Here is a 22,295-nt window from a genome sequence, read left to right as displayed (position 1 = left end):
CCCTTCCATATAGGACAGACCACCACTCACCCTACCTTCAAAGACTTACTTAAGTCACATCTCCTCCAAGAGGCCTTCCCCAGTTAAGCCCTCTTTTCCCCGAGTCCCTCGCCCTTCTGTGTCACCTATGCATTTGGACCTGTACCCTTTGGGTACTTTCCCATCACTGTAGACTGCACTACCATCCTCACTGTCTCACAAGCCCATAACCTTGGTGTTATTCTTGATTTGTCTCTCTCATTCAACCCACATACTCACTGTCATCAAATCCTGTCAATTCATGTCTCTAGATTATAAGCTCATTATGGGCAGGGAACGTATCTGTTAGTTCTCTTGTATTGTACTCTCCTAAGCACTTAATACAGTGCTCTGCACACTGTAAGCGCTCAATAAATACCACTGATTGATTGATTCAACCTTCACATCGCTAAAATCCACCCTCTCCTTTTCATCCAAACTGCTACCATGTTAATCCAAGCATTTATCTTATCCCACCTTATTTTATGGTATTTGTTAAAGTCTTACTATGTGGGAGGCACTGTACTAAATGCTGGGGTAGGTACAAGCTAATCAGATTAGTCAGAGTCCCTGTCCCACATTCATTTATTCAATAGGATTTACTGAGCGCTTACTGTGTGCAGAACACTCTCACGGTCTTAATCCCCCTTTTCCAGATGAGGTAATTGAGGCGTAGAGAAGTTAAGTGACTTTCTCAAGGTCACCCAGCAGACAAGTGGCAGATCCAGGATTAGAACCCAGGTCCTCTGTCTCCCAGGCCCATGCTCCTTCCACTAGGCCACAGTACTTTCCACCTTGATTACTGCATCAGACTCCTAGCTGATCTCCCTGCCTCCTGTCTCTCCTTATTTCAATTCAAACTTCAGTCTGCTGTTTGGATCATTTTTCTACAAAACCATTCAGTTCATATGTCCCCAGTCCTCAAGAACCTCCAGTGGTTGCCCATCCATCTCTGCATCAAACGGAAAAACCTTTCCACTGGCTTTAAAGCACACAATCACCTTGCCCCCTCCTACCTTATCTCTGATTTTCTACTACAACCCAGCCTATAAACTTCATTCCTCTAATGCCAACCTACTCATGGTATTTTGATCTCATCTTTCTCATCACTGGCCCCTTTCCCATGTCCCGCCTCCTTGCTGAAGCCCTCTCCCTCTTAATATCCAACAGACATTTGCTCTTCCCACCTTCAAAGCCTCATTAAAAACACATCTCCTTCAAGAGGCCTTCCCCAACCAAGCCCTAATTTTCACCTCTCCTTCTCCCTTCTGTATTAATCTGGCACTAGGATTTATACCCTTTATTCACCCCTCCCTCAACCCCACAGAATTTATGTGCATATTCATAGTGTATTTATATTAATGTCTGTCTCCCCCTTTAGGCTGTAAACTCATGGGCAGGGGATGTGTCTACCAACTTTATTGTATTGTACTCTTCCAAGTTCTTAGTACAGTACTCTGTATAAGTAAGTCCTCAGTAAATACCATTGATTGAGGCTGATTATACCAGAGAAGAAAGAGGGAGGGTTAACTTAGTAAAAGTGTTCAATTATATGAAGAATTATATTACAGAAGATGGTGGCCTTTGCTGAGCTCACAACACAGGGAAATATAAGGTAATCTAAGGATTTATGACAACTGGTTCCTGAAAACTGCTTCTTAAGGCAAAATGTTGTGGAACTAGTTTTCTCATAGGAACAAGGTTACAAATGGGGAAATTCATTTCTGAAAAAAGGTAGGTTGCGAGCCACGGGGATGAGTGAGTTCTCCAAGGGAGTGGATGTAGTTGGAGAATAGAAGGGGACCCAGAACTGAGCCTTGATGGATCCCCAGGGCCAGAGGGTGGGAGGCAGAGGAGGAGACTGAGGAGGAGTGGTCAGAGAGATAAGAGGAGAACCAAGAGAGAATAGTGTCAGTGAAGCCAAGGTTAGATAAACTTTTAAGGAGAATGGAGTGGTCCATAGTGTCAAAGGCATCTGTGAGGTCTAGAAGGATTAGGATGAAGAGAAACCATTGGCTATGGAGAAGAAGACCACCATATAGAGGGCTGTTTCCATGGAGTGACAGGGGTGGAAACTAGATTGGAGGGGATCAAAGAGAAAATTGGAGGAGAGGAAGTGGAGACTCATTCATTCATTCAGTTGTATTTATTGAGTGCTTACTATGTGTGAAGCACTGTATTAAGCGCTTGGGAGAATATACAATAAACAGAAACTTCCCCTGCCCACAATGAGCTTACAGTCTAAATGGGGAGACAGACATTAATATAAATAAATTACAGTTATGTACATAAGGGCTGTAGGGCTGGGAGGGGGGATGAACAAAGGGAGCAAGTCAGGGTGATGCAGAAGGGAGTGAGATAAGAGGAAAGGAGGGACTTAGGGAAGGCCTCTCATACACAATTAACCTTTCACAAATGAAAACTTTAGAGGTCTCATTTTACCAGGAGATGGAAACCACCCTCCTTAGAGCAGATTTAGAGGCTGACAGTGACAAGCAGACCTTTAGTCCATACTGGGGCGGGTTACATTTTCCACGATTTGGGGTTTCAACTTGTTTCCCATGACGGAACACAGAAGCTTCTGTTGAGCTCCCAAGAGAAGTACTTCTGGGCATTTAGAATACTTAGCCTCTGTCATCAAAAGAGTAATGACTGTTGGCTTGACTCTGTTAGCCCTTTGCTGCCAGTCCCCTTCCTCTCAGTGGTGAATTTGTGATGAAAAGTAAGCACCTAAAATATACATTTTAGGAGGATGAGAATGCACTACCTCCTTGGAAGACTCCGGGCCAATTTTCAGGGGCTTAGGACACTGGGGATAGCTTTACAAGAGTGGGGTTTCCCTCTCACTAGTATGTCATTCTTTCATCTCTCTATTTTTTTGGTTTTCTTTCCCTTCTCCCACCTCTCACCATTCATTCCTTACTACTGAAATTCCATTGGTGAGGGGAGGTAAAGAAATAGGGATGCAGTGTGACCGAGTGGAAAAATCATAGCCCTGGGTGTCAGATCACCTGAATTCTAATCCCTACTCTGCCACTTGTCTGCTGGGGTACATGATTCGAGTACGAACTGCCTAAACTGTCTAATTGGATTATGGCTGTCCTTGGGTGCCCCTATCTGATCTTCCCTCACTCAGTTGAAGGGCTTAATTTACAGTGTGGTTACGAGCCACATACATTGGTTCCTGATAACATGAGCCACAAACTCTGATTGGTTCCTGCCAACAGGGTCTGAAACTTTATTAAAACTATCCCCAAAAGACAGAGAGAATGTCTCGGAAAAATAAAAATTAGTCCTTCCCCATTCACTGGCTGTGGGAGGGGTTTGGAACTGAGGCTCCTGAGTCTCAATAGATGATGATGATGATGGTATTTGTAAGCACTTACTATGTGCTGAGCACTTTTCTAAGTTTTGGGGTAGATACAAGGTAATCAGGTTGTCCCACATGGGGCTCACAGTCTTAAATCCCCATTTTACAGATGAGGTAACTGAGGCACAGAAAAGTTAAGTGACTTGCCCAAAGTCACACAGCTGACAAGTGGCAGAGCCGGGATTAGAACAGTTGGTGGGGGAGATGCTGAAACTTTATTAAAATCCTCCCCCCGCCCCCCATGTGGCGAGCTCACAACAAGCTGCCTTCCCAGTGACTGTTCGTCATCCCATGAACAACAACAAGGAAGAGACTGGTGAAGGCACTGATGGGCTCTACCTGAGACAGGTGATTGCTGGTCAGTGGGGAGTGGAGCATGGCCTTCTCTCTCTGTTCTAGCCAGTAATGGGCCTGGACCAATCAGTGACTGCTGTGTAGAGACACAGCTGTGACACTTAGGGCAGATAAAACGTGGTTGCTTTGAATAGTGAGGAAGCCCACACAGGCACGCAAAGGGCATACATAGAAGAATCAAGCAGTAGGAGAGCAGTACTTGGAAGCAGAAAGAAGAAGCAATGGCAGAATGGGCTCCCTTGACTGGCAGACTGGTATTAGACTCTTGGTGGAGTGAGTGTGTGTATGTGTTACTCCCTTGCATGTTGGTAAAACTAAGTAAAAAAACTTTCCACAGTAACCTTGGTGATCAATGGTGTGGTTCGACTTTATTATGTGTCACTGAGACTCTCCTGGTCTGGGAAGGTCCTGGTTGGTGTGAGCTAGGGGGGGCTTGTGACACCTGATAACAGGTAATAGGGAGATTACAGTGGGACACAGAGACTGAAAGATGAAAGGAATGTTTCTGAAAAATCAAAATCAGTGTGCTCCATCTCTGCCACCTCTGAGGGAGAGATTTGGAGCTGGGGTGACCATTTCTCCACTTCTACGGCCTCCCCAACTCCTCAGGGATCAGAGCCACAGAAGATGACAGAGAAGAGGTGGAGGGAGGGCCCAAAAGAGATAGAATCTGGGCTCACCAAATGTCCCACCTCCCTCTTCCCTGCCTCTGGCACTTTGTCCCTAGACTGGTGACTACATAGGTTAAATTACTTGGGAAATGGAAGAGGCGGAGAGAAACTACAAAGCTTAAATGATCATCTTGGATGACTTGACCAGATAAACCGGTCATAGTTCTAAGTGACGCTACTTCTTCATGGAACTGTCTGTTGTGTGACCTTGGGCAAGTCACTTAAATTCTGTGTGCCTCAATTATTTCATCTGTAAAATGGGATTAAATCCTACTCCCTGCTACTTAGACTGTGAGCCCTATGTGGTACAGCAACTATGTCCAACCTGATTTTCTTGTACCTGTTGTACCTACTCCAGTGCTGAGTACAGTGTTTGGCTCATAGTAAGTGCTTAACATGTAGTCAGAGATAACTGCTATTGAGGGTTTCTGTTATTCGGGAGATCCTGTCACTAAGAGGAAACTTCCAGTGGGCTAGAAGGGATGTTTTTGGTGCAGCGCTCTGCTCATAGTAAGCATTCATTAACGATCGCTATTTGGTTGACTTCCATGATGCATTGTTTAGGACTATGATAACTTTGAATGATTGTTGTCCTTACAAGGGATGTAGTGAAGATCTTTAAAATTGTTAACATTATTTTTTGCTCCTTGGAAGTTAAATTTAGATGTAAAAACTAATTTTAAAATGATGACTTGTTTTACTTTTCCGGGTGAGAAAATCAAGTGTTCCAGAATGTACTAATTTCAAAATTATTGGGGTTGCGAAATGATTCATTTAAGACTTGATTGACAGCTTTGCTTTTAAGGGCTTCCCTCTTCCTCCACCTATCTGGACCTTTCTTTGTACATTAATTCTTTCTCTTTTTTTTTTCCTGCTTCAAACAAGCAGTAAGACAATCTTGCCCAGTGGAGCTTTCCTTCAACCTGCTTCAACCGCCAAAGTGTGAGGCAGTCAAACAAGCTTAAAGTCAGTTCCTGTTTGTGCCCTGGATTGATGCCAGAAGCAAACAATTATAAAACCCACCAGAGTCCTGGGCTTGTATTATTTTATTTCCCTGGAGAGGTCTACTGGGGGACTGTTGCCAAACTCAAGATGCATTAAATTGCTGAATCATCACATTTTTTGTGTGGTGGGGGACACCAGCTGGCAATGATGAGATTGAAGCCACTGATTGTCAAGCACCTTGGGTCGGAACACTTGCACAAATGACCCTTTAAATTTGTTTGAATAAGGCCTTGAAGAATGCCACAGGATGCTAAAGGAAATGGAACAACCACAGTTTGGGGTGGAGGTCTGGGGTAGTTTGAAGAACTTGGGTTTCTTATCTTTAGAAACTTCATTAAGGCCCAGTTGTTCCTTTCATGAGCCTGGCCCTTTGACTTTTGATAGAGAAAAGTAGTTTGGCTACTTTACTCCCTCTGATTAGCTACTTCAAAAAGGTCCTTTTAAGGCAGTCAGATAAGCAAGGAACAGTGCCAATGTGATTGCTTCCTTCTCAGAAGAGTGAATCATGCTTTTTCCTGAATGGGCCCATACTCCAAGCATAGTACATCACCAACTTTGTTTTGTAGAAAGGGGACAATTTTAGGGGGTATTTTTTAGGTAGGCCTAATACCCCAAACTTTCTCAACGTGAGCAAAAGGTGGTCATTTTTGTCTTTGTTTTATTTATAGTTAGGTATTTCCATTTTACAGGATTATGAGAGGCTATCTGCCTAGGCTTTGCCCTCTTGCTCCTCACCACAATTCTATTCGAAGCTTTAAAAAAAAATCAATCCTGGGTGACATGGAGAAAGATGTCTGAGTACTGTCTTTTCTGCCACAAATTTATCATGCAGAGGATGCTTTTACTGTTCTTAATGTTTTCCCCAAATGACTTCTGCCTTCATTAGATCATGTTTAATATTAATGTACTGCAATTGCTTTTGGCAAAAGTGGTGCTTCCTTTCAGAACCCTGCTGCACAAAGAACAGAGAGGCCAATGTTTCTGGAGAAAGAGACCATGCTTGTGACTGTTTTTCTCATCTTTGCTTTGATCGTTCAGTGTGCCTCACATGTCATGTAGTAGGTGAACAATTTAAGGTGTCTTTTTAGGTTACTGGTGAGTGGAGGAAATCTAGGTTTTCTGTCCTGTCAGGAACCCAGTGGAAGTTCATCCAACCTTCAGTACAGAGCAGATTGTTGGGAGGAGGTATTTTGGTTGATGGATATTTTGTGAACTACTGCTTTCCTAAATGGTTGGTTAAATGAAAAGAGAGCAGTGTGGCTTAGTGGAAAGAGTACAGGCTTGGGACTCAGAGGTCATGGGTTCTAATCCCAGCTCCACCACTTATCAGCTGTGTGACTTTGGGCAAGTCACTTAAATTCTCTGTGCCTCAGTAACCTCATCTGTAAAATGGGGATTAAGACTGAGTGCCCCATATGGAACAACCTGACTACCTTATATCTACCCCAGCACTTAGAACAGTGCTTGGTACATAGTAAGCACTTAACAAATACCATTATTATTATTTTTAATAAATGAACTGAGTTTGAAAGAAAAGAGTAACAGAAGGACCTGTGGAGAAAAGCTGTAACAGCCTAGGGCAGAAAAATCCTTGAAATGCTTTGACTACCTGAACTCTGCATGCTCATTGCCCTCCACTGAGAGACAGAGGGCAAGAAAGGTTTCAGAAGGCTGGTTCTTTTCCATTTTATTCTCAGGCTGGCTCTTCAACCAAAAAGCTAGAACCCACATCCCTCTGCAGCACTTCCTACAGCTGAATTTGGTTGGGTGCTCCATGTAGCAGCCAATTCACTTTGATGCTCTTCACCTCTGTTAGTGTAATGTTGGACCTCTTTTAAATCAAATCTCAAAACCCAATTTGGGTTTTGTTATTGGCCCAAAACAATGAAATGTTAGTCTCAGGGGAATATAGCTGTGAAGCAGAGAAGTGACTTAGAGAGAGAGGGTTAGGGATGTAGCCCCCTAAATAAAGGAGTCAAATGTAACTGCTTCCAAGACTTCCCAGTTGCTCTGAACATTTAATATCCTTGTTTGTTTCTTTCTTCTTGTTACCCACCTTTCTCCCTCCTACTTTACCTCACTGCTCTCCTACTACAACTCAGCCTACACATTTCGCTCCTCTAATGCCAAACTACTCGGTGTACCTCAGTCTCGTCCACCTCACTGCCAACTTCTGGCCCACATCCTCCCTCTGGCCTGAATTGCCTTTCCTCTTCATATCTGACAGATGATCACTCTCCCCATATTCAAAGCCTTACTAAAGGCACTGCTCCTCCAAGAAGCCTTCCCCACCTAAACCCTCATTTCCTCTTCTCCCACTCCCTTCTTTGTCACTCTTGCGCTTAGATTTGCTTCCTTTATTCACCCTTCCCTCATCTCCAGAGCACTTATGATGATGATAGTATTTGTTAAGTGCTTACTATGTGCCAAGCACTGTTCTAAGTGCTAGGGTAGATACAAGGTAATCAGGTTGTCCCACGTGGGGCTCACAGTCTTAATTCCCATTTTACAGATGAGGTAACTGAGGCAGATGAGGTAACTGAGGCACAGAGCAGCTAAGTGACTTGCCCAAAGTCACACAACTGACAAGTGGCAGAGCCGGGATTAGAACACATGACCTCTGACTCCCAAGCCTGTGCTCTATATCCATATCTGTAATTTATTTATTTATATTAATGTCTGCCTCCCCCTCTAGACTGTAAGCTTTTGTTGTGTGCAGGGAATGCATCTACCAACTCTGTTATATTGTACTCTTCCAAATACTTAGTACACAGTAAGCACTCAATATTACAACCTAAAACTCAACTTGTCTAAATCTGAGCTCCTTATCTTCCCTCCCAAACCCTGTCCTCTCTCTGACTTCCCTGTCACTGTGGATGGCACGACCATCCTTCCCATCTCAAAGGCCCGCAACCTTGGTGTCATCCTTGACTCAGCTCTGTCATCCACCCCACACATCCAGTCCGTCACCAACAACTGCTGGTCTCACCTTTACAATATCACCAAGATCCGCCCTTTCCTCTCCATCCAAATGGCGATCGTGCTGGTACAAGTTCTCATAATATCCCAACTGGATTTTTGTGTCAGCCTTCTCTCTGATCTCCCTTCCTCCTGTCTCTCCCCACTCCAGTCTATTCTTCATTCCACTGCCCGGATCATCTTCCTGCAGGAACACTCTGGGCATGTCACTCCCCTCCTCAAAAACCTCCAGTGGTTGCCTATCAACCTTCGCATGAAACAGAAACTCCTCACTCTTGGCTTCAGAGCTGTCCATCACCTTGCCCCCTCCTACCTCACCTCCCTTCTCTCTTTCTGCTGCCCACCCTGTACGCTCCACTCCTTTGCTGCTCACCTCCTCACTGTCCCCCATTCACCTCTGTCCCGCCGTCGACCCCTGGCCCACATCCTGCCCTGTCCTGGAATGCCCTTCCTCCTCATGTCTGCCAAACTAACTCTCTTCCCCTCCTCAAAGCCCTACTGAGAGCTCACCTCCTCCAGGAGGCCTTCCCAGACTGACCCCCCCTTTCCCTTTGCTCCCCCTCCCCTCTCCCCCACTCTCTGTTCCTCTCCCTTCCCCTCCCCTCAGCACTATGCTCATTTGTATATATTAATTACCATATTTATTTTATTAATGAGGTATACAACTCCTTGATTCTATTTATATTGATGATGTCTTGTTTTTGTTTTATTCTGTTTTGCTTTGCTGTCTTCCCCATTTAGACTGTGAGCCCATCACTGGGAAGGGATTGTCTCTATCTGTTGCTGAGTTGTACATTCCAAGGGCTTAGTACAGTGCTCTGCACATAGTAAGCGCTCAATAAATACTATTCAATGAATGAATGAATGAACTGATTGAATGGACCCCAGGCATGAGTGTACAGCAATCCACACTCAGGAAGGCATCCAGTATATACTATTGATGACAAAGGAGCAGGGTGGATTAGTGGGAAGAGGACAGACCTGGGAGTTGGAGGACGTGGGTTCTAATCCCAGCTCTGTCACTTTCCAGCTGTGTGACCTTGGGAATGTCACTTTACTTCTCTGTGCCTCAGTTTCCTCATCTGCAAAATGGTGATTCAATACCTGTTTTCCCTCCTATTTGGACTGTTAACCCATGTGGAACAGAGACTGTATTTAATCTGATTAACTAGAATCTCCTGCAGGTCTTAGAACAGTGCTTAACAGATAGTAGGCACTTAACAAATACAATAGTGCTCACTAAATACGAATGAATGAATTAATTAATCTACTTTGAGGTTATTCAGCTCAAGGCTGCTAGCTCCTCCAGGGCCAACAACCTCTTCACTCCCATTACCCCATCGACATCCACCAAGCCGCTCCACCCTAGGGCCCCACCTCTAGAGCGCAGCAGGCCGGAAGGGAGAACAAGAGTACGTTCGAAGTATTTGTACATCTTGTTTCATATGAATGCTCAAACAGCTATGCCTTGTGGAGTCTCCTTATTCTTTTATCTGGGATAGTTTCTGCCTTGTGGGAAGCAGTGTAGCCTAGTGAATAAAGCACGGGTCTGGGAGCCAGAGGACCTGGATTCTAATCCCGGCTCCACCATCTACCTGCTGTGTGACCTTGGGCAAGTCACTTAACTTCTCTGTGCCTCAGATTCCTCAACTACAAAATGGGGATTCAGTACCTGTTCTCTTTATTTAGACTGTGAGCCCTATGTGGGACAGGAACTGTGTTTGACCTGATTAACACTTTTCCCTCTCTAGATGGTAAACTCATTCTGGGCAGGGAATGTGCCTATCAACCCTCTTATATTGTACTCTCCCAAAGGCTTAGTAGAGTGCTCTGCACACAGTAAGCCCTCAATAAATATGATCGATTGATTGATGCCCCTTCTTCAGCTCCATCTCCATCTTATTATTCTCTGAACCCACTTTTCCCTGCAGGGCTTACTTTGTGCCAAGTGCTGTACAACAACGAGTAGACACAGTCTCTTCCCATAATGAAGCAGCGTGGCTTAGTGGAAAGAGCACGGGCTTGGGAGTCAGAGGTTGTGGGTTCTAATCCTAGCTCTGCCACTTCTCTGCTGTGTGACATTGGGCAAGTCACTTAACTTCTCTGTGCCTCAGTTACCTCATCTGTAAAAATGAGGATTTAAAAAAAAAATAGAAAAATGTGAGCCCCACGTGGGACAATCTGACTACCCTGTATCTACCCCAGCGCTTAGAACAGTGCTCTGCACATAGTAAGCACTTAAATGCCATAATTATTAATAATGATAATAAAGTTTGATGCTAGACCTATCTCTGCTATCTTCAGCCCTTGCCTTTAAAGAGAACAGTGTTCAGAACAAGCAAGATTAGGCTTTGTGAAGCCCCTTTTCTAGGCCTTCTCTCTCCCCTCTAGGCATGGGGTAGCACCTTAGGCACTTTAATTTCAGGCACCTCATCTGCTGAGTTGGGCTGGGCCTGGAGTACAGGGAGGACTTTAGCAGCCTAGCACAGTGGCAGTGCCCCCTCATGCTTAAAATAGCTGTAGGGGCTTGGGAAACAGCAACTACATCTGGGCCAGGAGATGGTGACAAAGCCAATGAGAGGGGGCTCTGGTGACCTGAGCCTCTTGCCTTGCAGTAATCAATTCAGAAGTAAAATGCTTCCGTTTATAATCCAGAAACAGGTCTCTGAAGAGAGATTTAGAAAGGGGTCCTTGGAGAAAGAAGAAGAGTGAGAGAATGATTCCAAAATAGGTCCCTGGAGAATGATTCCAGGCTGTTTTTGCAGGGAGATGCAGTTTGCAAGTGACAACTTTCACCTTCAGTCTGAAATCTACAAGTTAGCCTGAACACAGAAAGAATGAAAAAGGGAAATCTGGGGGGAGAGGAGGGGGAGAGGAGCAGGGGTGGGGGGGGGGGTAGAGAAGCAGGGAGAGTGCCTTCCTTTTTGAAAAAAATGGAGCTGTGGGGGACAGGAAAAAGAAGGGGTGGAGAGGGATGTGTCAGGCAGCTGCAAGCATTTCTAAATGTAGCCACACCTCTCAGCTGATCATTGAGTTAAGATCCACAATTACCCTGGCCCCACATAAACCTGGTAACGCCTCACTTTTATCATTAAATAGTCTGAGTGTTAGAAATGTTAATATTCTGTCATGAGATGTGGCACCAAGAGAGTGATATGTATGTTAATCAAGTTCATTGCAGGTAGGTGATGATTCTAATTTGGGAAGGGCTGGCCTAAACCTGACCCTTGGGAGGCTGGGAATGGAGCCCATTATAAATCTCATTACAATTCAAAGAAGTTTTGAATTGCTGAAGAGGCTCTCCAAGCTTTCAAAAGTGTAAACCGGGTAGCTTGTCTCTTGCCCAATTAGATGGTGTTTCGCTAGATTGCGGCTCCAGAGATAAAAAGACGGACAACTCCCCGTGTGCTTTACCGTATTGAAGATGTCTGGTGGTTTAAAGCTTTTGTGTTCTTTCCTAAGACCCTTGAATCCATTCTTCATAGAAAAAAACCTTTGGAATTTCCAAAATTGACCAGAGGCTTTAAAGTTCACATTGGTAATGGCAAGTGCTGTTGTTGTTTTACCACTGAACATGGATGAGAACCTTCGTAGGTGGTTGTGTTTGGATGGATTTAGGCGATTCAACAATTCAATTCAGCAGCTTTCCATGATATGGAGTGGCAGCCCGGTCTAGAAGAGCCCTGCAAATCAGAAGAAAAGATTACCCAGCCCACAACCACTTTTCCATTACCCCCTACCTCCTCCAAGGAGGTGCTTGGGCAGGAAAATCAATGAAATTAATATCTTTTATTGCTTGGCCAACATAAATCCTGACCCATCCTGGGCAAGTGAATGAGTCACCATTTTTATGGTCTCAAGGCATGCTCTCAGGGCTTGGAGTTAAAAACAACCGTATTCTATTTCTGATGCTCTTTTTAGAAGTACAGCAGATGGGTAGTTGAAGTCTCCATGCGCCCGCAGCCGATATAACCACATTGTTATGTGGTCGCTCAGAATTGAGTAGCAGAGTTGATGGAGGGTGATTGTGTTGAATCACTGTGGTTCTACCTCCTCCTCCCCTCCCAGCCTTATTTAATGCACTAATACTCATTCAAGAAGAATGTCGCCAACTTATTTAAGTAGACAAATGAGTGAGTGGTCATATTCTTGACAAAAGGAGGACGGATCAAAGCATGCTTTTGTATTTGTGTTTTCCCAGCTGTCCATCCCCAAGGGCATTATGAGGAGAGTGCCCAGGTGTACATTAAGAGGCAGAGAAAGTTCAGAGGGACCAGTGGTAATGGAGTCAGCATATAGAGGCTGAAAATTTGCAGTCTAACGTTCCTAGGAACTGGTATTTTCAATTGTCACCCCTTCTGCAAAGTGAGGTTACCTGACCAAGGGAGGAGAGAGAGCATAGGCAGAGATGGTTGAGAGGACATTCACCCCTAACAGAAATTTATAGAGAGTACAAAATAATTACTTCAGCCCAGCAATAATTTATTGCACAACTGTAGGGGTGGGGGTGCTGATTTCTTGAGCATTTGTACCTGTTTCCTGATATTTAATACTATGTGTCATTCCTCTCTAAATTCACTTTAACTTGCTAGCATTTTCAATTTTTCTTGAGATTCTTTCACAGATTCCCTAACAGTAAAGTTGTGCAATTCTACAGCACTAGGCCTGTTGTAACAACTCACCTTCTTTAACACAGTAGTTGTGTTAAAGAACCTCATGTTATGGGAAAATCACATTGTAGTAGCCATCGATTTAATGGGAATTCATGAATTAGTGGGTGGATGGTTTAAAGATTCCACAATGACTAACATTTTTGTGATGTAAATTCCTATTCTGTTATGATAATAATGACATTTATTAAGCACTTACTATGTGCCAGGCACTGTAGTAAGCACTGGGGTGGATACAGTCCCTGTCCCACGTGGGGCTCACAGTCTTCATCCCAAGTTTACAGATGAGGGTACAGAGGCCCAGAGAAGTAAAGTGACTCGTCCAAGATCACTCAGCAGACAAGTGGCAGAGTCGGGATTATAATGATAATGATAGTAATGGTATTTGTTAGGTGCTTACTATGTGCCAAGCACACATTAGAACCCATAACCTTCTGACTCCCAGGCTCGTGCTCTATCCACCACGCCATGCTACTTCTTTCAATCATATCTGAGTGCTTACTGTGTGCAGAGCACTGTACTAAGCACTTGGAAAGTAATGTTACTTATGCTACTTGTACTGCTACTTATGTTCACCACTATTAGAATGCTTTACACCTAACTGTGTTAAATACTGTAAAGCTGCAAAAATAGAAAGAACAGGGGAGGATGGTAAAATAAGAGTGAGGCAAAAGCTGGGAAGTGTAGCATGGCCTAGTGGATAGAGCACAGGTCTGGGAGTCAGAAGGACCTGGGTTCTAATCCCAGCTCTGCCACTTGTCTGCTGTGTGATCTTGGGCAAATCACTTTGCTTCTTTGTGCCTCAGTTTCCTCATCTTTAAAATGGGGATTAAGACTGTGAGCCTCATGTGGGACAGGGATTGTGTCCAACCTAAGCTTGTATCTACGCCAGCACTTAGTACAGCACCTGGCACATAAGGGCTTAACAAATACCATTAAAAAAGTGTTGAAGGCTCATGCCTTGTTCACCATTGTGTGCACACACATAACTCTTTCTTCCTATACTGAATCAAGCATTTAGTACAGTGCTCTGCACACGGTAAGCACTCAATAAATGTGATTGAATGAATGAATGAACCTGTGCCAAATTGTGGAACAGGTTACCCTAGAACAGACTCATGTCTAGTGAAGAATGTTCCCTAATTCTGATCTCATGTTATATCCAAAGTGTGAAATGAAAACATTTGTTATAACAAGAGACTGCAGTGACAATGGCACCCGAAATTCCAGAACAATGTTACATAGTCACTTCAGCCTGGACTACAGGCAGACAGGGATGGGAGCTAGTAGATCCTGGTAATCTGAGGGGAATTTTGTTTTGTCCTAAGGCTTGTCTGGATGACAGAACATGAGTGGCATTTAGGTAGTGTGACCCCTATTGAAGTTTGCAGCTGTGTCGGATTACAAGACGGTGCAATTGGTTGCCGTTTGAGTTAGTCTTATGAGTGAGTGAGATTGCCAAAAACAGGTCCTTCCACAAACTTGAGCCAGTGAACAAAGTCCAGCAGAGAACACTGATGCACTGCAGTTAAAAGGTGCAAGTCATTTCACTTCTGACTTTGGGGAGGTGGGAGTAGCTGTTATAAGGATGGTACTTGGTAATCTTTCGAAGGAAGGTACTTTGCCGAGGCCTCTTGACAGTGTGCCAGTTGCTCCACCATTGCTTTAGTGGATATTTTCCTCAAAAAAAAGTTCTTTGGATTTGAAGTTATTTGGATGAACTTTGATCTTCAAATTCTTTTGGCTCAAAACCTGCTGGAGTTATTTGACTAAGTGAACTCAAGCTTGGTAGGCGGTCCCGAAAGGCCTTTTTGAAGACATGATGTGTACAGGCTGTGTTCAAGAGGAACCTTGAAATATCGGGATTTGGCAAGAGGATTAAAGAAAAAGGGTGTGATTTTGGTGTGTTAGTAAGAACTGGGCAATCTTTATCCTTTTTCTCAGTTTGGATAGAAGGTTTAAGGTATTGTTTTTGATGCATTTCAGGCAGTATTCTCTTCAAGTGCATATCCATGGAGTCACAGAGGCTTTCTGAGGAGCAGGAGGAAATTATTTCCATGCTGGAAGAGAAATTTCCTGATTTACCTCCAAGAGAAGACATTATCAGTATTCTGCAAGATACCCAGTACAGTGCTCAAGGTAAGTGATGACCTAACTTGACTTTCCCTGAATGGGTATGATTGGGCCAGAGACACATCACAGTATCTCTTCAGATGAATTTGAAAATGGTAATTATTACGGTATTTAAGTGCTTCTAGGTGCTGGGCACTGTACTGAGCCCTGGGGTAGATACAAATAAACCAGGTTGGACACAGTTCCTGTCCCTTGTGGGGCTTCCAGTCTCAATCCCATTTTACAGATAAGGTGACTGAGGCCCAGAGAAGTGAAATGACTCACCCAAGGTGATACAGCAAACAAGTGGCAGAGCCAGGATTAGAATCCATGCCCTTCTGACTCCGAAGCCCGTACTGTATCCACTATGTCATGCTGCTTCTCACAGCAGCTTGATAATTGCCTTTATCATTCCCAATGAAGGATAATCTTCAGCAAAATACTGGCACTATTATTATTATGATGATGATGATGATGTATTTGTTGAGCACTTACTATATGCCAAGCACTGTAGTAAGCACTGGGATGGATACAAGCAAATCGGGTTGGACACAGTCCCCATCCCGCATGGGGCTCACAGTCTCAATACCCATTTTACAGATGAGGTAACTGGGGCCCAGAGAAGTGAAATGACTTGCCCAAGATCACACAAAGCAGAAAAGTGATGGATCCGGGATTAGAACCCATGATCTTCTGACTCCCAGGCTCTATTCTGTATGCCAACAGTATTTTACTGGGGACATGCCCTCATAAAAAGGAATCTTCCTTGGAGCCCCAAATAGATGTGAGAGTTGTTCAGTTGTCCAGTGACTAGCAATCTCAGATTTCTTTTCCAGCTCAGGTCTTATTTTTTAAGAACCAAGCAGGACAAATGAACATTTTTATGCAATTACAGAATCAATCAACCCATTGTACTGAGTGACTAATGTGCACAGAACACCTTTCTAAATACTTTGGAAAGTACAATAAAGGAAGAAGACACAATGTCTTCCCTCAAGGAATTTGCAATCTAGCAGGGGAGACTGACATAAAATAATTTTCAAAGAGGAGGAAAAGCAGAGTATGTAAAATGACATGTACTCTAGTGCAATGAGAAATAGTAAGTGAAAAATGCTACAGTGGTGCAAAAGATGAGATGATTGTTCTGGTTTTTGCCTCAGGATTTTAGAATTTAGTTTCTCCGATTGACCATGCTTTTAGAACTGGCAGTATTTAGCCTGCCCAGGAGTAGGACCACACAAAAAAAGTTTGTATAAAATGAGAGTTACAAATTTTATTAATAATGATGATAGTAATTGTGGTATTTGAGGGCTTACTATGTGTCAAGCACCATACTAATAATCAGGTCAGATACTGACCCTGTCCCACATTGGGCTTACATTCTAAGGAGAGAGAACAGATACTGAATCCCCATTTTATAGGTGAGGAAAGTTAGGCCCAAAGTTGTTAAGCGACTTGTCTAAAGTCACAGAACAAGTATTCTTATCTGTAGACTGTAAGCTTATTGTGGGCAGGGAATGTGTCTGTTTATTATAATATGGTACTCTCCCAAGTGCTTGGTACAGTGCTTTGCTTATAGTAAGCGCTCAATAAATATGATTGAATGAGTGAATGAAGTGGTAGAGCCACGTTTAGAACCTGAGTCTTCTGACTCCCATCCCTGTGCTCTTTCCACGAAACCACACTGCTAAGCCTTTGACCTTTCAATTTGTTCAATTTGACCGTTAAGACTGCACACCAGTCTTTAGACATTTTTCCTAGTGACCCTGAACTCTAGGAGAAAACAGAAAGCCACCAGCATCTGATGGAGATAATCCTTCTTTCTTAACATCCCCATATCTGACTACAGTGTCACCATCCTACTTGTCTCCGTAGCTTGCAACCTTGTTGTTATTTCAGACTCCTCACTCTCTTTTAACCCTGACATTCAGCTTTCCACAGTATTGCTCACATCCACCTCTTTCTTTCCACCCAAATGGCCACTACATTAGTTCAAGCTCTTGTCATCTTCCAATTAGACTACCAGTCTGCCTGCCTCTGACCTCTTGCATCTTCCATCTATCCTAAGTTCTGTAGTCTGGATCAACTTCCTAAAATATTATTCTACTCACATATTTCTCTTCTTCAAAAACTTCTAACAGTTACACATTTCCTTGAATATCAGGCAAAGCCTCCTGACTATTGGCTTCAGTGTTCTCCACCAGTTCTCTCATACTTATCAAGACCACACTGGGACAGCAGTGTTGCCTAATGGATAGCACGTGGGCTTGGGAATCAGAAGGACCTGAGTTCGCATCCTGGCTCTGCCACTTGTCTGCTGTGACCTGGCCTCAGTTACTTCATCTGTTAAATGGGGATTGTGACTGTGAACCCCATGTGGGACATGGTCTATGTCTAACCTGATTACCCTGTATCTCCCCCAATGCTTAGAACAGTGTCTGTCACATAGTGAGCACTTAAAAAATACCATCAAAAAACCCTCAACTCCTTGATCTCTCAGTTCCTCTGTCAATCAGGCACCCCCAACCTTCAGAAGTAGCCTTTGAGTAGAGGAGTGAAGAAGAATCTGATCCAACTGATGTACAATTAGAATTAGATCCCTCATAAACCGTATCACTCTTTCTTCTGAAGTGGATCTTAATTGGGTCCAATCAAATCAATGAGTAATCTGACTTAAAACTTCAAACATTCTAGACATTTAACCTGAGGAGGAAAATGAAATCAAGATCCTACTATTATAAAAGGGTTATTACCACCCCAGTTCAAAAATAGCCAAAGTGATTGCATAAACGCTGTGCAAAATGAACAGGATTTACACCAAGAGTCTAATCTTCCCAGGGACAAACACAGTGGTTCATTGTAGACTACCCTGGAAATAAACCCCAAGGAAGTATTTTCCTATGATATTATCACTGATGTAATTTCAGTTTTAAAGCATAGTGTTGTACTATGGGCTAAAGTGGTTTCCAAACTTTCCTGTTATCAGCCTTCCGAAGTACCAAATCAATCAGTCAGTCGTATTTATTGAGCACTTTACTCTGTGCAGAGCATTGTACTACTACTACTACTACTAATAATAGTATTTGTTAAGCAAGCGCTTACTATGTGCCAAGCACTACTCTAAGTGCTGGGGGAGATACAAGGTTATCAAGTTGTCCCAGGTGGGGCTCAGAGTCTTAATCCCCATTTTACAGATGAGGTAACTGAGGCACAGAAAAGTTAAGTGGCATGCCCGAAGACATTCAGCTGACAAGTGGCGGAGCTGTGATTAGAACTCACGACCCATGACTCCCAAGCCTGTGCTCTTTCCAGCTCTTTAGGAGCTTAGTACAGTGCTCTGCACACAGTAAGCGCTCAATAAATATGATTGAATTGAATTTCCACTGTCATGATGCTTCTCATGCTGCTACTAAGCACTTGGGAAGAGTACTGTTTAACTGAGTTCATAAACACATTCCCTGCCCATAACAAGTTTACAAGGAGTCAACTGGAGGAAGAAAACGGCTACTGTTTAAAATGTATTAAATAGTAATGTAATAATGGGCTTGTTTGTTCTGTCTCCAACAGGTTTAGGCATTGAACAGACAATGTTGAAGGACTTAAAGGAACTGTCCGATGGAGAAATAAAAGTAGGAATCAGTACTGTGTGCATGAACCTTGAGGTAGGTAATGAAATTTTATTTTAAGCCACGTACCCAATTTAGGTCAACATCAATGTAAGGTGGTCTATTCATTCACAGTAACTTGTGCAGTTTTATCATTTCATCTGTGAGCATATGTGAATACTGTGTGAGTAGTTTTTGACCACTTAAGTTGTTTAATGTGATTTCTTATCTAATATCTTGCTTGCTTAGAAATACATGTTAATCTTTCCAATTCAAATATTGTAGCATGATAGTCTTAGCCATGAAAATGTATTGCTTTAATTCCTGAAGTGTAGATTCTCACATACCTCCTCACATCTTTCTACAGAAAATCAATATAAAATATAGCTCATTTCCACTTGTTGCTGTTTACTGAAATTATTTATTTACTCTTAAAGTGTGCTTTATTTTATCTTCCCTGAACACATTTAGAAACCTGAGAGAATCTGTCATTTTGGCTAAAAAAAATTCAGCTCCAGCTTTTATAAAAGATCTGTTCCAGTTTATACGAATAACTAATTGCAAGTGTTTCTCTTGTCTTTGGGTTTCTTTTGGAAATTTTCTTAGGGGTTGATTGGGAGTTTTTGATGTCTTCTGTATTAATCTCACTTAATTGGGAAATGTATTTTGAGTATAATTCCATACGTTCCCTAGAACGGTATACTCTGTGTGTGTGTGTGTGTGTGTGTCTCCCCAGTGATATCTAGTTCCATGGTCAAGATTACTGCAATAGTAACATGGATTATCTATTTTTTTAGAGCTGTATGTCCCAGTTGATTTCTCTATTTGAATGAACTCGTTGACATATATATATATATGTGTGTGTGTGAGTATAGAGATGAAGTGATCATTCTGGTCTTGACAGTAGTTTTTATATTGATCTAGAGGATGATCAGTAGCTTACTACATTTCTTGAAGCTTGATGGTAATAATGCCACTTATTGCAAGAATAGATCATATGCCTATAAAACAAACATGTGCATATTGATTTTCTTAATCTTATATAGTGATATGAGTGGGTCTGTGTTTGTTTCCATCAAACAATGGTATTTATTGAGCACTTACTCTGTTCCAAGCACCATCCTAAGCACTTGGGAGAGTACAATACAACAGAGTTGGTAGACAGGTTCTCTGCCCACAAGGAGTTTACAGTCTAGGGGATATATACACAAATGCACAATTCCATATATATACACACACACATATACACACAAACTGAAGCCCTTTTTTCAGGCAATTTGCTACCCCACAGATAGGTGCTGACAAGGTTGGCCACATGAGAGGGAGGCATGCCATATAAGTGCCTTGAGAGTGAAATCCCAGTCTTGCCTCCTCCCACTTAGGATGGTGGAAGTAGTTATCCCCAATGGTTGCATTGACCTTCTATGAGTCAGAGCCTCAGAAATCTCCTTCTGTTGTTTCAAGACTTAGACTGCATTCCTTTTTCCATAATTTCCCTGCTCTGTGAAAGCCTTATTAGATTTCAAATGCTTTGCTTGGAATGCTTTGCTAATGTAGAACATTTTATAATTGCTCAGCCAATAGTCATTTATGCAGTGTACACTATCATTATCATTGTATCACAGTAGACACTCATGTCCTCATTTAATGCTGTATATAAATTGCTGTGTGTGAAATGTCAGCATGTGTATAGAGATGAAGTGATCGTTTTGGTCTTGACAGTAGTTTTCATGTTGATCTAGAGGATGATCAATAGTATACTGCATTACTTGACACTTGATGATAATGCTACTTATTCCAAGAATAGATCATATACCTATAAAACAAATGTGCATATTGATTTTCTTAAAATCTTATTAGGTAAGAAGTGTTTTGGTTTTCTGAGGTACAGACATTTAAGGATATGACTCCCAATCACCGTACCCGCTCCAACCATACCTCTGTGATTTCCTACTACAATCCAGCCTGCACACTTTGCTCCTCTAACACCGACCTACTTGCTGTACCTTGATCTTGCTTATCTCACTGCTGACCCCTCACCCATTTCCTGTCTCTGGTCTGGAACCTCCTTCCTCCTCCTTATCTGACAGACAATCCCTCTCCCCACCTTCAAAGCCTTATTAAAAGCACATGTCCTCCAAGAGGCCTTCCCCTACTAGGCCCTCATTTCCTCTTCTCCCAGTCCCTTCTGCATTGTCCTTGCACTTGGATTTGCTCCCTTTATTCACCCCACCCTCCTGTTCATATCCATAATTTATTTATATTCAAGTCTGTCTCCCCCTCTAGACTGTAAGCTCCTTATGGGCAGGGAATGTGTCTACCAACTCTGTTTTATTGTACTCTCCCAAGCTCTGCAGTGCTCTGCACACAGTAAGTGCTCAATAAATATGATTGATTAATAATATGGTGGTATTAAGTACTTACTATGTGTCAAGCACTGTTCTAAGTTCTAAGATACAAGCTAATCATGTTGGTCACAGTCCCTGTCCCACAAGGGGCTCACAGTCTTAATCCCCATTTTACCGTGCCTCAGTTACAGAGAACTGCAGTGACTTGCCCAAGGTCACACAGACATGTGGTGGAGCTGGGATTAGAACCCAGGTCCTTCTGACTCCAAGGCCCATGCTCTATCCACTAGGCCATAAATGCTACTGATTGATGACTCTAAGAACTGTTGATTGGCGACATTAGAATTACTCAGGTTCACAGGACAAGGAAGATGATTAGGTGTGATTTGCTCAATCCTTCAAATGTTTAAAGCCCATGTTAAGGATACATTTTAGTTCTCTCCCCAAGTAATCTCATTGACAGTGGCCTTTGGTTATTTCTAGCCAAAGGCTCTTTTGGTATTTGATTAACTCATAATTTTTTTATTTGTTTTTAAACCCCCCTTTTCTTTCCCCTCTTCCCTTTTCCCTCCTTGCTGTTATTTCTTGATAATCACAATAATTTCAAAACCCCATTATTTCCCTGCCTACACACTTCAAATGATTGCTAGTCTCTGCTCCTTTCTTCTAGGTACAAAGTCAGCGGGGAATAGAGAGAAGCTAGAACTCAAGTCATTGTGCTTCACGTTATTACCGCTAAAGCCCTGCTAGATTGTAAGTTCCTTCAGTGCAGAGGTTGTGTCTAACTATAATGTACTCTCTCAAGTTCTAGGTACAGTGCTCTGCACAATTTAAGCACTTAATAAATACTAGTGATTGGCAGAGTGATGGCAGGAGGAATGCAGCAGTTGTCTGGAGTGAAATTGTTCTAATTCAATGAGTCTATTTGCCTGGAGCATATCCTCTGATTAGGTTGGTACATTGCCTGGCACACAGTAAGCACTTAACCAATACCATTAAAAAAAAACAAACAATGGGGAGCGTGGCTCAGTGGAAAGAGCACGGGCTTGGGAGTCAGAAGTTGTGGGTTCGGATCCCGGCTCTGCCAGTGGTCAGCTGTGTGACTGTGGGCAAGTCACTTAACTTCTCTGTGCCTCAGTTACGTCATCTGTAAAATGGGGATT

The 22,295-nt window shown here is 42.9% G+C and overlaps 1 protein-coding gene across 1 annotated transcript in view; it reads left to right on the top strand.

Moving 5' to 3' along the window:
* The window catches only part of LOC103169475 (protein prune homolog 2-like), an 84,381-nt gene extending 62,494 nt beyond the window's left edge, over window positions 1-21,887 (top strand). The window contains exons 5-7 of the mRNA XM_029054986.2: window positions 15,054-15,206; window positions 18,747-18,841; window positions 21,803-21,887. Of these exons, the coding sequence (XP_028910819.1) occupies window positions 15,054-15,206; window positions 18,747-18,841; window positions 21,803-21,835 (281 nt within the window). The 3' untranslated portion in view covers window positions 21,836-21,887. The remainder of the gene's footprint in view (window positions 1-15,053; window positions 15,207-18,746; window positions 18,842-21,802) is intronic.
* Window positions 21,888-22,295: the final 408 nt, after the last annotated feature.

The sequence above is a fragment of the Ornithorhynchus anatinus genome, chromosome X5 (assembly GCF_004115215.2).
Source record: "Ornithorhynchus anatinus isolate Pmale09 chromosome X5, mOrnAna1.pri.v4, whole genome shotgun sequence".
Lineage (NCBI taxonomy): Eukaryota > Metazoa > Chordata > Mammalia > Monotremata > Ornithorhynchidae > Ornithorhynchus > Ornithorhynchus anatinus.
The sequence above is the reverse complement of the archived record's forward strand: the minus strand, read 5'-3'. Positions and strand labels throughout refer to the sequence as shown.